General features: G+C 37.2%; 1 protein-coding gene across 24 annotated transcripts in view; it reads right to left on the bottom strand.

Annotated features, from left to right (window-relative positions):
• Nucleotides 1-17,508, bottom strand: part of NRXN1 (neurexin 1) — a 1,124,404-nt gene that overhangs the window by 14,745 nt on the left and 1,092,151 nt on the right. For 15 of the 24 annotated variants that reach the window (XM_028103968.2, XM_028103969.2, XM_028103979.2 and 12 more), the window contains one exon: nt 7,926-8,013. In XM_028103968.2, the coding sequence (XP_027959769.1) occupies nt 7,926-8,013 (88 nt within the window). The remainder of the gene's footprint in view (nt 1-7,925; nt 8,014-17,508) is intronic. The other 9 variants (XM_028103977.1, XM_028103971.1, XM_028103975.1 and 6 more) reach the window with 1 other exon arrangement.

Genomic DNA, 17,508 nt, shown 5'->3' with positions numbered 1-17,508 from the left:
CTCCATTCACCAGTGGGTTCATTATCATTACTTGTTATACCCTTAGTATGTGCCAAGCACTCTGCTAATCACTATATATGCATCATCTTCTTTCAGTCTTGTAACAACTCTATTCTCCTCATTTTACAGACTAGGAAATTGGCATCAAAGAGACTAAGGACCTTTCTCAAGACCAGGAAGGGCTGCAACTCAAACTAGTTCTATCTGACTCCAAAATTACAGCTAGAACTAATATTCACCACCTGTTGCATATCATAATTCTTACAAAATGCTCTTAAGAGCTTTTCTAATGAGTGGCAATGATTCATTCTATTTTATTGTTAAAAAAAAAAATTCCAATGGCACCTGTCAGTCAGTTAAGTGTCTGTGTTAGGCTCATGTTACGATCCCAGGGTTCTGGGATGAAACCCCACAACAGGCTCCATGCTCAGTGGGGAGTCTGCTTCTCCTTCTCCCTCTACCCATCCCCCCTCATGCTCTTTCTCTCTCAAATAAATAAATAAAATTAGAAAAAATTTCCCAAATCACAGAAAGGTCAAAATAGTTCACACTGAAGAAAAATTGTGTTCTGAAAACAAATAAAAACCACCTTTTATTATTTTGTTTCCTACTGATTATCTGGTAGGAACCAATTTTGATGAAATGGTTTGCCTTGAAAGGTGGAATCACCTTCACTGACCAAGACCTTAATATTCCCCACAGCTTGACCAAACTTTAGACAGACTTCCTGCCTCCAGGCCCCTGGCCTCCCTTTCTTTCGTGCATTTACTTTAGAAAACTTGCAATTTCAAATTTCTTCTCTGCCCCTTTGATATGTAAATATTTAAAAAAAACCTCTTGTTAGTGTTTACAACCCAGGATTCTTTTTTCTCAAGGACCCAAGAGCTGTCCCTTTGAAACAGAACCTTCAAGAGTGATACCTCCCCATCTCCCAATTTCTGTGGTAAGGTAGGAGCCTACCTTGGATCAGGAGTTGTAACACCACCTCCAGTCATGAAGATACTTGAAGGAAAAGGTTTACTTTTCCTTTGGGTGAAGTCAGTTAGCAAAACACAGGTGGTCTATGATCCCTCCATGGAAGCTCTTAAAAATTCTCCAGTCTTCTTTTTTTTCAGTTGAGTTGAGTTTGAGGTGAGCTCAGGTTGAGTTCTGGCCTCCATGTATTACAATAATCTTGAATAAATCTTCCTTGCCTGTTTAATTTTGCCCAATGTAATTTTTATTTTGATATTGCTGCTCTCAGAAAAACAGGGGGAAAGTGAGTGGCAAATGATGTCTAATGACTTTCTTCTGTTTTAACCATACGGCATTGAGCTTTATTCTAGTTTTCTGGACAATTAAATTTTAACGGGAAAAAAATGATTCCTACACCAAAATGTCATACGCTGATAGCCTACTAGCCCATCAGTGCCCCAAATCCAGGTGCTTGCCCTGCCCCTTTATGATTAGCTGGGCCCTGACTCTATATGATTGTCACTAACTGTGGCCTGGTGCTCAGGGGATACTCTAGATGTTTCCAAAAATGAAGTCCTAATTATTGCTGTTTTTCTGGCCACAGCTCAAAATTTCCATTTTGACAGCAATGTATTGGCTATTATGGCTAATTAAACTTGCTTTTGAATAATTACATAATACATACACAAAATTATCTTCTAATCAGGCTCTAAAAATATGATCTAATAAGTGATATATTAAATGATTGTGATTATTTATTTAATGGAAAGATGAACCTTGTTCAGTATACATATCTTTATTCCTAATGTGGTTAATGGGATCACTTCAATAGAAATCCTTTAATCTTTTCTCAAAATAGCACACTGGAAAACAACTCAAAATTGCGTGGTAATTGCAGCAAATTTAGCCTAATGAATACTAATACACGTAAAGGACCTTTTGCCAGCAAATTTAAATTTATGCCAGCCATGGAATTATTAAATGAACATTTAAAAAATTAATCCTATATTTGTGAGGTGTCTGAATTCTAGAACAATCTTCTGCATTCCAAGAAATTAAAAAGCCCACCTTTTCTAAATTAGAGAGCTTACTAGCTCTCTCATATTACAAAAAGTAACTTATTCTCTCTCAATCTCCCTAGCTATGAAAATACTTGATAGTTTTGTAAAATGAAATATAACATTTATGAAGTGCTAAGAACAATGATGAGCACAGAATAAATCTTCACTAAAGACTAGTTATTACTGTTATCTATCATTATTCATATAACTTGTACCTCAATCAATGCAATACAACTGCTGGGCAATCAACAGGTATTCTTTGAGGGGCTGCACTGATCACCGTATCCCCATTAGTTCAGCTAGTGCTTAAGAGATTGCCACAAAAATGATAATCCTTTTCCTCTATAATTACTCAGATTTTTTGTTAGTTAGTAAGCTTTTTTTTTTCTCATTTGAAAAAAGTTTGATCTGAAAGTGGCCCTATATCCTATTAGCTACCTCCCCAACCCCTACCCATAAACATAAAGAGCATAAACAAATCATTCTAAGCATTATAAATTTAAGAGGAAATTGTCCTTCCTAAATGGGCTCCCAGGAAACAGGAAGTCGGTCCTGTTTCCTATGTAACAAATGACAATTTAGAGTTATTCATCAGGAAGCTCCCACACCAAAGAGCATCATTATCTTCATTTATAGTCCTAGATATAGTCTTAGATGTCACCTCTTCTAATTTCTTCAGGAGTTTTGAGAAAGGGTCTATTTGGAAGAGGGCCTCAAAACTAAGATGCATGGGCAGGATTAAGGGCCATTTTGGAACATAAGTGGTTTGCAGGGTTGCCATTTTGTCAGCTTACTAAGTGAATCAAAAACATAAGATTTCAAAGAAATCTGTTTTAGAAAGTCTTCTGTTCATGTGAAAAAAGAAGTCTTGGAAAACATGTATATTTACATAATACAAACTATAATAACAGCAAACACTCATAGAGCATGTACTATGACCAAGACACTGTTCTACAACATGCTTTCCACATATTAATTCATTTAATGTAACAACTCATATCTCTAGGCTTAGGGAAAAGCACAGAAGTTGCAAGTCTTTTTGGAAGTGTGAAGAAAAAGTCACCCACTTGTCACATGTCCAGACTGCTGAAACCAGGCATTTTAGGGCAATGGTGGCCTGTGACCTAGTTGCTTCATTCTAAAAGTTGGGGTTCCATTAGACCTCCTAAATTGTATAGCACACTCTCATATTCTCAAGCACTAAATTTATACCAATGTGAAGCTGTCATCCAATGCTAACCATGCAGGACAGTGTGGCTGGAACCAAGTATAATTGAGTTCCATGTGTTCTCACCCAGGGGGTTGCTCCTGATCCAGTTTCAACATGCACAGTTCCCACCAGGAGGCCTGAGTGTTTCATCAGTTGCCCACCAATTTTTCAGCCAGGAAAAGTAACAGCATTACGTAAAAGGGAAAAAATAGCTTGAATATTCTTTTTTTAAATAACTGAACTGGGAAAATGGAAAGCAACCATTCATGCTCTATTTCATGCCAGGTATTGCAGTTGGTGCCTTAAATACATTTGTTTTAATTCTTGCAACAACATGAAAAATAGGTGAATATTTTAATGTCAAAGATGAAGAACCCGGCAATCATAAAGAATAACTGAAAAAGCATGTGGCGTAGAATGAAAGATGTCCTTTTGTAGAATGGAACTGAAAGTGTAAACGTTCTATTTTTGTTCCCAGAGCTTAACAGAGCAGTGGGTGGTGAAATAGGACTCAATACCACTTGATCAATGGTGAAACTGACAATCCACCGAATATACAACTTCCCTCTTCATTAAGAGTTTTGAGTGGAACCAAATAGTAATTCAAATTTATCAAACACTTGATAAAAGGTATAGTTTACTTGTGTTCAAGAAGATGCCAGATTCTTCCTGTTTCATTAATAGCGCCTTAGGAAGGCACCTAAATGAGCATAACTCATTTTCACAGAAGAAACCATTTTTTCAAGACAGGGTGGGTTAGGGTGATTAGAGAGCCTTCACATGTAAATATTCAGGGAGCCTGAAAGAGGTTAGCATGAAATACAGAGAAGATTTGGGCAACCTGTCAAAGTAATTATGCATCTTTTTACAAAAATATCTTCTTTTGTTGGGGTGCCTGGGTGGCTCAGCCAGTTAAACGGCTAGCTCTTAGATTAGGCTCAGGTCATGTTTTCTGGGTTGTGGGGTTGAGCCTTGCATCTGGCTCTGGACTCAGCAGGGTGTCTGCTTGAAGATTCTCTCCCTCTGCCCCTACCCCCACTCTTTGTCTCTCTCAAATAAATAAATGAATCTTAAAAAAATATCTTTCACTTGTTGAAGAATTAGGAAAAGTGCAGAGTAGATATATCCATTACTAATATTTAATTTACCATGTTACTTTCCTAAAAAAAAAAAATCAGTTTCCCAAAATATGACCTACTGATATCTGAAATGGTTTCTATCAAGTTACATCTAACAGTATCTAAAGTCTAATAACAGCAGCAACTACAGTTTTTGTCCATGTTATTTTATGTTTGTATTCAAGATGAAAAGCAAGCAAGAAAAATATATTTAAGAAAACCAGGACATCGGTACCCTGAGAAACAAAGACGTGCAGGAGAGGCATCCTACAATGAAACAATATTCAGATTAGAATATGATTTAAAAAAAAACACTGCTATTCAAAAAATAGTTGGAAAATAGAAAAAATCATATATGCTAAGGATTTCATAAGAATCTGTCACACAGAGCCAAGTCTGCCAAAAGAGCAACACTGCATGAATTATTAAAGATGGGTATGAAAGAAATCATAGGGAAATGGACAGAAAAAGCCAATGTAGAAAAGAGCTCTCACTTACAAAATGTAATGTAGAAAGAGGTGCATTCATGAAATACACCATCAAGACACTACCAAGATCACAAGAAGAGCCCTACAGAGAAAGATGACATTGAAGCAACAGAATGTGAAGTTTAAGCCTTAAGAGAACTGATGAACTGAGAGCTACGGAGTGTGGAAAGAAACACCAAGGGAAGGATGGGAAGTTCCAGTAGACTTGGTGCAAGAATCTGGAAGGAGCTGTCATCACACATGGGCAGTAGCTGCTGTGCCTTGGATACTGGACAAGAGACTCTGATGCAGAGGAAGAAAATGAAAATTCACACAACAAACCCATACAGGGTTCCTGCTTCTCGGAGCTTACGTGCATTCTTGTGGGGCAATGCAACGTGTGCATTAATGAGCAAGTAACGAACAGGTAAGCAAACAAGGTTCTTTCTGATAGTGATAAGTATGGTAAAGAAAATGGGACGGAAAGATTATCTAGAGTATGACTATTAACAAACAGCTCCTCACTTTTCATCATGCTATAATACCTAAGAAAAGAGACACAAATCAGGTGAATAAAAAGGAGAGAGGGTGACGAAAGGGTAACCCCTCCTTCCTCTCCTCTCTTCTCCTCCCCCCACCCCCACGTCCTGTGTTAAGGGCCAGTGTCCCCAGAGAAAGGGGGAGACAGTGAACTGGTCTATAAAGAATGGTTAGTAAGACCTGTAAGCAATGGCTGGATCATTTAGCTGTGCTCAGGACGGAAAACAAAACAAAACAAAACAAAACAATTGTAAGTGCAGTGAGAGTTCTCACACTGAATTTGCTAGGTACTCAGGGTGAGGACTCTATATATAAAAAGGATGATGACCTATACTCAGTCAGCAGAAGAAAGATTCAGGCCAGAGGAAAACCAAGTACAGCAAGTGCTGTACTTAGTAAGAATCTATACTGCTTTCAGCACCATGTTAATATAGTAAGAAATACTGCGAAAATCAACATTCTCTCAAGAAAATGCTAACTGGGAAAACAAAATCAAATCCAAATATAAACAGACACAGACACACACCCCCCTCAATGTACAACCTAATACCTAACACCAGACTTTGTTTATGAACAATCCATGCTAAAGGATCTCAGAGAAAATCAGATATAAAAAAGAATGTCAATATGGAATATTACTCAGCCATCAGAAAGGATGAATACCCACCATTCGCATCAACAGGGATGGAACTGGAGGGGGTGATGCTCAGTGAAATAAGTCAAGCAGAGAAACACAATTATCATATGGTTTCACTCATATGTGGAACATAAGCAATAGCACGGAGGACCATAGGGGAAGGGAGGGAAAACTGAACGGGAAGAAATCAGAGAGGGAGACAAACCATGAGAGACTCTGGACTCCAGGAAACAAACTGAGGGTTACAGAAGGGAGGGGGATGTGGAGATGGGGTAACCGGGTGATGGATATCAAGGAGGGCACATATGGTGACGAGCACCGGGTGTTATATGCAACTAATGAATCGCTGAACACTACATCAAAAACTAATGATGTACTATATGTTGGCTAATTGAACATAACAATAAAAAATTTAAAAAATAAAATAAAAAAATAATGCCATGATCGGACATGTGAAAGTAAGAGAAATTAAAAAAGAAGAAATTTAGGGAGGGAGAAGGCAAAGAAATGGGGCTGATGTAATGGACAAAAAAGAAATAACTTTTTTTTAAAATTTTTACTAACAGAGAGAGTGAGAATACCAGTGGGGAAAAAAGGCAGGAACTTGGCAAAGGGGCCCAGGATGGTATCATGAAGTGACCCTATCTGTCCAGACAACCAAAAGGGAATTGTTGCAGGGACCAATAAACTGGAGGAATGGAATGGATGATCCTCAGAGTTCTCACCACATTCTGGAGGCCAGGAATTTTGATGGGTGAGGTGGAAAGGCCAAAGGAAGGAGGACAAGAACACGACCTGTGTGTGTCTCCTGACCTTCTCCTGCTGAGGTGTGACTCTGAGTCCCTGTTCCTTGCTGGCACCTAGTAGCTGCTCCAAGCACTCAGAGTATGTGGCTACAATCAGTGGGAAATGATATTCAAAAGGAGATGCAAGATATGCATCCTGAGCCATTTTTTTTTAAATCCAAATATCAGAATAATGGATTCACTTCAAAGTGACAGTCTTCAGAAGAATACAAATTATTTTATGGTGACCTGAAGTTCTTCTGGGATTCCCGTGACAGCTTCAGAGGTCATGAGCTAACTGACAGTGGTTAGTCTATATTCGTCGCACTCACCTTGTTTACCTAAACAAGAAAATTATTGAATTTGAAGAAACGCTGCTTTACAGAGGAAATGAATGGAAATGACCCTGATATTTGGTATTACGAATATGTGGAAGCAAACCCAGACTACGATTCACTCATTTTCAGAGTTCATAGCCACCACTTAATGGTACAGGGCTGCCGTGGAAACAGTATTTTTGTGTTAGTTAGTCACACCATATCACAAAGAAGGAGGAGAAATTATGCATCAACTAGAGTTAAAATGCATCAGCTTAAATTTTAGGAAGACGTGGCAAGAATCAAATATTTCTCTATTAAATGTATCAAGGATTCTGCCTGCTGTTTGTTTTACTATACCATAATACTCTTACTTCTGAAATTCAGAAATTTATCACTTAAGATAATTTGCTGGCAGAGTGAGTAGTGGGGACTTTTTGTCAGTAGAAAGGTCAAATAATTTTCCACAATGCACTGCAATTTTTAAGCTTTACAATTTTACTGTAGGTGACCCAAGGGAAAGCTCATTATACCGTTATACACAAAAATTACATTGTGAGTTAATGGAATGTGAACAGTAAGGCACCAGCCTTGTGCGCTGTCCCCCACTGCTTTTTCTGAAATACATAATCTTGATGGGTTCTGTTTTTAAAATTTGTTTTCCAATAAATTTGGGGGAAATTTATCCACGTAAAGAGCAAAACCCCTTATCTCACAGTGAGGCATTGTTTAATGGGGTGGGCTTCTAGATATAAATGCAAGGCTCGTCTAAGGACTACAGCATGCAACACAGATTTAGAGTAAAGCAAAAAAAGTAAGAAAAAAAGTCGACTAACCTAACCCACCTGAGCTCGGCTCACAGGGGTCAATGTCCTCGTCATCGCTGGGACATTCTGCTGAGGCCACAAGGATGTCATCTGTGGTCTGCAAAAGAATCACATTGAGTAGATTAATTTAAAGGGACCCAGCAGATACTCTCATTTTTATCTCAATGACAAGTGAAACATCGTCTGTGTTTTCCTGATAGGTTGAGAAATCAAATTCAGTATTTCCCTTCCCAAGGACACAGAGCCTACATTTTTCAACCTATTTCAGATCTCTCATGGAAGTATTTGCATATTTGTGAAAACCTGATTATAGTTTATTTTACATAAGGACACGGAAATGGTGGTAGCCAACTTGTAGATACCCATCCATTCAACTGCACATAGTAGCATACAGGGGTTTAAAACAACCTGGCAGAAGCAGATGATTTGAAATTTATTACAACCCTGGAGTGCTACAAAGTATGCATCAGTAGCCTTTATGCAGTACTTGTGCTTGATTTCCTAAAAGCAGAACAGCTATAACCTTTTATATTCATGACAAGGTAGGATTTGATGAATCTTTGAGATATAGCTTGTCATTATTAGGAAACACAGATTAAGTAGAGAATATTTTTCACTGATGCATTAAAGGGAAGCAAATATAGTCCATTTAAGGAACTGCATGTGTGTGTATGTGTGTAGCTTTCACACTTGATTATTAGTTTTGCAATATTCAGTAGTGGGTATCATTTCACCATTGTCCTTTTCATTATTAAGGTTTCATAATAAATGAAAAGCATATGGGGAGGATGATATTTTATGGCAAAAAGGATAGAGGTGACAGTTTTCTCTGTGACATTCTAGTTGCTTCATTGCACTTACAGCAAAAAGATAACCATCACTGTAATAAAAAGCAGAGTGTGTAAATCCTAGTAGTTAGCCACATAATCAACACATTTACAAGTGCCAAAGGTTGTTCTTTACTGCCACTTACAAGCAGCAGTAAACTCGGCAGAGATATTGCATGGAAATTGTGAAGGTTTGCATCAGATCTGGCTAATGCTAAAGTAACAAAGAATTCAATGTATAAGACAGAAAATATCTCATTACATTGGCTAAGGATTAAGGAGATTGTAATTGTTTAGACGATACTCAGAACCACAACACTGATGAAGTCCTTATTTAAAAATGCAATTAGAATAATATAGATCCTACATTAAAGGAAAAAAAAAGAAATATGGTATGGCTCACTTTCATTAAAGGAGGTCTTAGTATAGTCAGAGATTAAAGTATAAACAAATAAATGTTAGGAAAACTATGCCATTTTGAAGAATGAAGATGAAGGCTAATACAGTTTCGTGATGAAAACTTGGCTTAAAATTCTTTCGAGTGCAGGGTCTTTACTGAAAAATAATTTGTTCAGATGCTAACACCTAATGATGTAACTTTAAATAAATGCAAGCATTTAAATAGCATTTTTGAGATGGTTTCATGTTATTTTGCTCTTCATTCTCCTAAGAGATGTTTGGGTGACTGGATTCATTTATTTCGTTGCTGTTATTTTAAGAGAGTTAGTTCAAAGTATCAGTTTTCCTGGAATTGTAACTGTTCGTGTCAGTGATAACTACCAGCAATTGGTGTTATGGTCAGGCAGGCCTCTTTCATTAAAGTGAGCTGTAAAAGGCACAACCCATCCTCCCTTTGGCACCAGCATATTTTGCAGGATAACATCCAAATGGACTTGATAATAGCAAGTTATTGGATTATGAGGTCTTGGAGGTCAATTGTTCCAAATCACCCCTGAGCAGATTATCTGCTTTTTTTTTTTAGAGCCAACTTCAAGTGGAAAGCTACTTTTTTTCTGAGCCACAGTAGATACTCTTTAAAGTTACTTTCAAGGGGTGCCTGGGTGGCTCAGATGGTTGAGCATCTGCCTTCGGCTCAGGTCATGATGCCAGGGTCCTGGGATCGAGTCCCGCATCGGGCTCCCTGCTGGGCAGGAAGCCTGCTTCTCCCTCTGTCTCTCTCTCTCTCTTTCTCTGACTCTCATGAATAAATAAAACATTAAAAAAAATAAAGTTACTTTCAAGGTTACAAGAGAATTTCTCATTTCCCTTGAGGAATTTTAATTATATTGATGAAATTAGGATAGGGTTGTTGTTCTGTTCTTGACAGGGGGAGGAGGAAGACGAGAATAAATTTTTTCGTCCTGTGTTTCTCATCCCAGCAGTGATGCTGCCCCCTTTCTCCTCCGTCACCGGGGGCTTGTGAGGGTGTGGGGGGGCATTTGGCAATGTCTGGAGACATTTTAGGCTGTCACAACTGGGCTGGGGACTCGTGGAGGGCTGTCTACTACTATTAGAATCCAATGAGATTCCTATCCTAATAGGATGTTAGCAGCAGCTTCCATTGCAGAGACACAACATCCTTTAATGCCCGTGACAGCCCTTCCACAGCAAAGAATTTTATGAGCCACAATGTAAATGGTGCGGAAGTTGAGAAACTGCTTTAAAAGTGTAAAACTTGTTCTGAGCCTTATTTTCTCACCTGAAAAAATGGAGAGCCTAAAAGTTCCCATTGTTGTAAGGATTAGTCAGAAAAACTATCTAAAATAGGACAACATTGTAAATGCTTATAAAGGTTGTGATATTATCAACATTACTGTTGTTGCAATAAATGTAGCACTGATTTAAACTTTTTTTGCACTATATTTATAAGTAATATAATTTTAGATATTAAACCGGAAGTTGTACATGTGAATTAGTCCCAACTTTTCAGATCCCACATTAGTATTTATATCAAAATACAGTAGCTATATTGGTACTTTGTTGAACTAAGCTTCCATCTTTTACTGCCTAGGTTTACATTTTGAATAGCAATCAAACATCAAACATAAATAATGAAGGCTGCCTCTTAAAATAAATTCATGGGCTAAAAATGTGGGACTCAGTGGATAGTGTTTCATGAAGACTAAATTATTTAGGCCATACAAGTTAAATTTTGCTTTAAAAGTTGACCTATTTTCTACATTCTTCTGGAACGATTCCACAGCAAACAGAAAGTGTGAGGATGTTCTCAGTGTTATCTTTCACAAAACACAGTACCTAAAATAACAAAAAAATCATAAAATAAGTAGTACCTTCTACAGCCCTCCTACAGTAAAAAAAAAATCACTGTACAAATACGACCCTACTGTAAAACTATATTTTAGTTTTTAATATACTTTTCCTGGTATAATGAATATATGTTCTTGTTTTTCATATTTTCCCCCCTTAGAAAGGGAAAAACAGCAATAGTCTTCTGAATAAAAGATCTTGAATCAGAGGTGCCTGGGTGGCTCAGTCGGTTAAGCGTCTGTCTTCGGCTCAGGTCATGATCCCGGGGTCCTGGGATCGAGTCCCACATCGGGCTCCTTGCTGAGCAAGGAGCCTGCTTCTCCCTCTGCCTGCCTCTGTCTCTCTCTCTCTCTCTCTCTGATAGATAAATAAAATCTTAAAAAAAAAAGATCTTGAATCAATAGATGCCTTGGCAGAAATCATCACTCTATGAAAAATCAGGAAGTGGCTCAAGTGTAAGGGGAAAAAAAATCAAATTTCATTTTGGAGGCTCAATTAACTGAACAATCTTCTAGCCAAAGCTGTGTAATTTAAATTTAATTCACTGTGTTTGGAGCTGCCTCTTTATGACACGCTGTTGAGAGAGTGGTAGAAAGAAACTCAAATATGTCACATTAATCAATTCTATTCTTCAGTATACTTTCCCTGATGTTTATAACCTTTTTCAGAAAAGAGACAACCTGCTGAAAGAGACAGAATAGTAATCAAGCAAAAGCATTAGATTTACATAACTGTCCATTTAGATAAATGTGCCTAACTGTGCATCTAACCACTCACAGGTCCAAGTGTCAGGCTGGTCTTCCCTAATTCAGAGTGGCCCGCACATTTACACGGCAAGCATCTGTTCTTGTTCAAAATGTCTACTAAAAATACCTAGGTTTCCTTACCTTTAGGGGCAAAAAAATGATGTGGACAGAATTCAAGAAATAAAGGCACTGAAACTTAATCCATCATGCTCTGGTGGGAAAACACCAACATGTTACAGGATGCAAAAATGTAATCAGGATGGGGGAGAAAGGACGTGTATAGCAAGAAGTTACACCAACTTATTTAACTTATTGGACAGCCAGGGTTATTAAGAGAGACACCATTTGGTGGGTTAGAAAGTAGAGAAACTGGTATATTTTTGTTCTTTCTTTCTTACTTACAGGCATCCTCTCCCCAACCTTTAATGGTGGAATATGCTGCACATTCACTTGCTATCACTTTTTTAGAATACAGCACAAATGCATATCTGTGTGGCAAAAAGATACGATGAGAGGATAGATAAACTTCGTCTGTAAGGTTCTATCTCTACTAAGAACAGCATCCCTACACTTTATTCCTCATGATAAAGAGCTTCACTGAAGACTGATACATTCTGATGAGAACACCTACAAGAAAACTCTATCAGGACAGACCCATTTTGGTGAGGAAAATAACGGAGAACTCCCACTATGCAAAAGGATGTCCACTATGAATCTGCTGTCCACAAAGAAATTCATGATTTACTTTAAAATCGTGATTGAAACTTTGTTTCTAAATGGCAAGACTTTCCCTGTGAGATAGGGAAGTTATTAATGATTCACATATTCAAACGATTATCTATGTCTGTATATAATATATATATTTACATGTAGAGAATATCCTTACATGTATGACATATGTATTCTTAAGTACTGTTGAAAACACAAAAACTAGTTCAAGATGATGCATATTGCTTAAAATCCAGATTGCCACTTGATTTCTGAACTAGCATATATTTTCCATTATTGATCAGCCTACTAAACTGAAGTGGTTGAAAAGTACACCATTCCAAATATGTATTAGGGAACCAAAGTAAGCACCACGAGGAATGAAGTGGTCAGATAGGAAGCTTGGGAGTTCCAGTTTAACTATAATCAGAAAAGATTAGATCTTCTCAGTGTATGAATGAAATAACATTGTAACATCGGAGCCAGAAAATGTTTACTCTCAATCAGTGCTTAATAGAAACCCTCATTAAAGCTAAACCATCCAAATACATTTAAAACTAAACCATCCAAATACAATGTTGAAAAATATTGTCTCAAGCCATGGTGCTCCCTTGTATAGCAGTATTGAGCCTAATCTTTCACTACTGTGGTGGACATTTAAACTGAATTGATTGAGCCAATGGATAGGTTGGGTATGGAGCTAGCTGAGATGAGACATGCTTTACTAACTGACGGACACTTGTTCTTGCTGATACTTTTGTCTCTGGGAAGCTATTCTGAAGTGAAAGAGCATTCATGTCCGGCTTGCAGGACTGAATCTGATAGTCTCTCCAGAAAAGATTTATTGCGAGGCATGTTTCCATGAAAAAAAAAAAAAAGTCAGGATTCAGAATTAATGTTACAAATTGCCCAAGCCAATGTCCAATGCATTGCACTGATAAACCTATAAGACAAGAAGTTTCTAGGGGTTGGGTGAAGTGACAATTTTCAAGAGGAAAACTGCAAAAAAACAACCCAGTTGGAGTATATATATATAAAATTTCCAAACCATGGGTCAATTTGGCTAAATCAAACCAATAAAGAAAGATATCCAATTGGTAATTTTAGTTAATCAACAACCCTATTAAAGGTGCAAAATGAGTTTAGACACTCTGTATAGATTCTATGGTAGTTTCCATGATCTCAATCAAGCTTTTGGTTCTTATTTGGCAATTATTTCTCTGAGTAGTAGATGCCATATAAAGCTGTCAATCCCATGGCTAACTAATCTAGTAAAAATAAAAGCAATGAATTGCAATCCAATATGTGAAGCATGCATTTCAGCTCCAGCTCATGAATAACAAAAAAACTGAGGATCAATTAGTTACCAACAAATATAAAGCCCCTCATCTATGCATAGCATTTTCTGATGGGCACAAAATGTGGTCACTACCTAGCAAGGTATAAATTGTGGTTCCTACCCCCAAATAACTTATTGTGCCTGCTCTATCCTAAAGCATGGGAACAAATCACTCACTGATACAAATAACAATCAATTCAATTCAAATGGCTTGTTTTTCTTGAAATGTGGCAGTACTCCCATAACTATTACTTCATTAAGTATTCATCAACAACATGCTTATGCAGAATGCAGGGGGAGGTGCTATTATTCTGAGCATTATAGTTAAGTACATGCTCAAAAAAATACCCATTTGTACACTCATTTACCCAATCTGAATGTTTGAACATTGGCATTCATATTTAGGGCAAAGCTTAAATATCTCTGAAAATAGCCAGCTTTCACATTTCTTTAATGATTTTTTTTTTCCCCAGTTGATGCCTCCGGTTATTATAAAAAGTGACCATAAATCAGCTGTCTGCTTGGGGGAAAAGACAGACTTGAAAGCCATTCAATTTTCTTCAAAAATTTTGTGACTATTTAAAATGTATGCAATGGCTCCAGAACACTAAAAGTGGGTTGGATAGAAAAACCCCACCACGGAAAAGAGATCACGACACCTTACTTATTTTAACATGCATTTTTATATGCATTTGATACTGGTCATCCTGACAGGCAAAACTCAAAAGGGGAAGATAGGGGTAAGGAAACAAAGCCACAAAAAATGAATTTAAAGGAACTATGGAAGAAAGAAGAGAATTTGATTTCTGCTTAGTCAGAAAAGGACACCATATTTTAGCAAAGTTATACAAAATAGCAAACCTGCAAGAGAAACCTGGTGTCAGAAAACTTGAAATTAAATTTGTATTTTAAAAAAGTACCTCTCTCGTACTATTTCTTTAAGCTGCTGATAATCTTTATGCTCATATTTCATTTCCATTTTTAGCCAAAGCAACATAGGAGAGCTGGCCAAAAGACAAAGCTAAAGTCCAGTTTAAATTTTCAGACAGGTATTGTAATAATCTGTTCTTCTGGATTCTCATTCATTAGAATGTGGGGATAGAAGAGCGTCGAAGACGGCTGGGAATGGAGCGAAGATGCTGAAGGGGGGACCAGAATACGCCTGTGATGAACTCTGATTTGCTTTTGGACAAAGCACTTTCTGAAATGTGTTTGGCCATTTCCAAATTGAATGAATACTGACAGATGTTTACAATGCAAATCGGGGCTTTTAGCTAAGTCAATATGAATCTCTACTCCAACTATTATGCCTGAATGAACTAATTAGTCACACGGGTTGCACTGAAAATCCTTACTGGCAATGATGCCAAAGCAGATTTTTTTATCAATGTAAAATACCAATGATGGATTGTTTCAACTAACATGTCTCCAAAATTCAGTCTTTTGTTGTTGGCATTTAATACATTAGGGGATAGAATCATGTTTCAGATCTTCCTGCATTGGGTCAGACCTTAGTGATTATTAGTCTAAACTCTTCATTTTACAAATCAGGGAACAGAAGCTGCAAAATTAAGTGTTTTTGTTTGAACACAATTATAGTGCCAATTAGTGGCAAAATGATGAGACTATACGGACCTCAACAGATTGTGACTGTCTCTTATCTTATCTTATCCCAGATGACTTTTCTCTATCCGTTCCATCCATTCACCATCCATCCATCCACCCAAAACCATTTTGTCCTTAAAGGATATGATATGGTCTATAAAGATACACAATGAAATACATTTAAGATAAGTTAAAAGGTGGCAGAGGAGATTATTGGATTTTAGATAAGTAAACACTAAAATTGTCATGAAGAAAACACACACACATACAAGGAGACATACATACCCAGCTAACTGCACCACTTGATAGGGCAGCACATTAAGTAGACACTAAAAAGGGAAGAAAATGAATGCTAGTGTTCATTTTTTTAAATCTGGTTATAAGAATTCAAATATTGATATAATCGCAGTTATTTTGAAGTGGAGTAAACCCTGAAAAGTTCTTTATTTACTTGTTGGAATCTTAACTTATGTGCTTAAAGACTTAAACATCATGTCTCTTGTTTCTGTACAAAATGCATAACTAAATTTGGGGGGGACAGAAAGAAATATAAATTATTGAATACCTTCCTGCTTATTGTTTCTCCTTGACTTAGAACATTGCAGGCCATTTTGGCTACAAAATTAACTCAGCGAGGGGCACCCAAGAGGGTTTAGTTGGTTAAGCATCTGACTTTTGATTTCAGCTCAGGTTGTGATCTGATGACCTGAGGGATTGAGCCCCATGTCAGACTCCACGCTCAGCTCAGAGTCGGCTTGAGATTCTCCCTCTTCCTGTCTCCCTCTGCCCTTTACCTACAGTCTCTCTCTCGCTCAAAATAATTAACTCTATGAACTCTGTCCCTCTTCTCATTAATCCACCAATGAAAATCCTTCCAAGCTCTCCCTTATTAACTACTGTTTTCACAGCATAAGTGCTAATGAGATGTTTATTTTTGTCTCTTTCACACAACCGTCATTCGAGTTTTGTCAAATGATCTCTTATTACATCCTGGAAATAAATAAATGGAAGTGGTCATTTATTAATAATATTGGCTGTTTTTCCATATACAATCTAGACATGCATCCATTGATTAGGGTAGTCTCATTTACACAATGGCCCTAGAATTAGAGGTTCAAAATCAAAGATGTAGAAAGAGCCAGAGGAAGCTAGCTACCCAAAACAATTCTTTCCTACTAGGTACTATATCTTCTTGATAGAGCTTTAACCTGGGAACATATGAGAACTTCTATTTCACACAATGCTTGGAGTATGGAACAGCAAGAAATAGGGATGTGGTTGGAAATGATGATGACTTAGTTAACAGAAAATTAATTTTCTGATTTTTTTGACCCATGACTTGAATATATGTAAGGTTCTAAACCGAGCTCCCCCAAATAAGCCAATGTCTGAACAGTACTTTAATGAGAGTTTCTATTAAGCACTGATTGAGAGTAAACATTTTCTGGCTCCGATGTTACAATGTTATTTCATTCATACACTGAGAAGATCTAATCTTTTCTGATTATAGTTAAACTGGAACTCCAAGCTTCCTATCTGACCACTTCATTCCTCGTGGTGCTTACTTTGGTTCCCTAATACATATTTGGAATGGTGTACTTTTCAGCCACTTCAGTTTAGTAGGCTGATCGATAATGGAAAATATATGCTAGTTCAGAAATCAAGTGGCAATCTGGATTTTAAGCAATATGCATCATCTTGAACTAGTTTTTGTGTTTTCAACAGTACTTAAGAATACATATGTCATACATGTAAGGATATACTCTACATGTAAATATATATATTATATACATAGATAATCGTTTGAATATGTGAATCATTAATAACTTCCCTATCTCACAGGGATGATGTGGGGATCAAGTTTGATATGCCTGAAAGCACTTTAGAAATATCAAGAATTTGCATAATGCAGTGTTTCTATGTTATTATTATAACTAACAAGGAATTATTTTTGTTCCTCATATGACACTATAAAGAACAGTTCTAGGGAGAGATTAAGAAGGGTGGCCGACTATCCACTTAACTGCATAAGTTTCATTTTCAGGTCCTGAAATCCTCTTGTTCCCTCCATTGAAGAGGATCCATTTCTCTCCTCCAAC

The sequence above is a fragment of the Eumetopias jubatus genome, unplaced genomic scaffold (assembly GCF_037043125.1).
Source record: "Eumetopias jubatus isolate StellerSeaLion01/CBP00866 unplaced genomic scaffold, mEumJub1_p1.0 scaffold_9, whole genome shotgun sequence".
NCBI lineage: Eukaryota > Metazoa > Chordata > Mammalia > Carnivora > Otariidae > Eumetopias > Eumetopias jubatus.
Note: the sequence above shows the minus strand (reverse complement) of the source record. Positions and strands in the feature narration are given on the sequence as shown.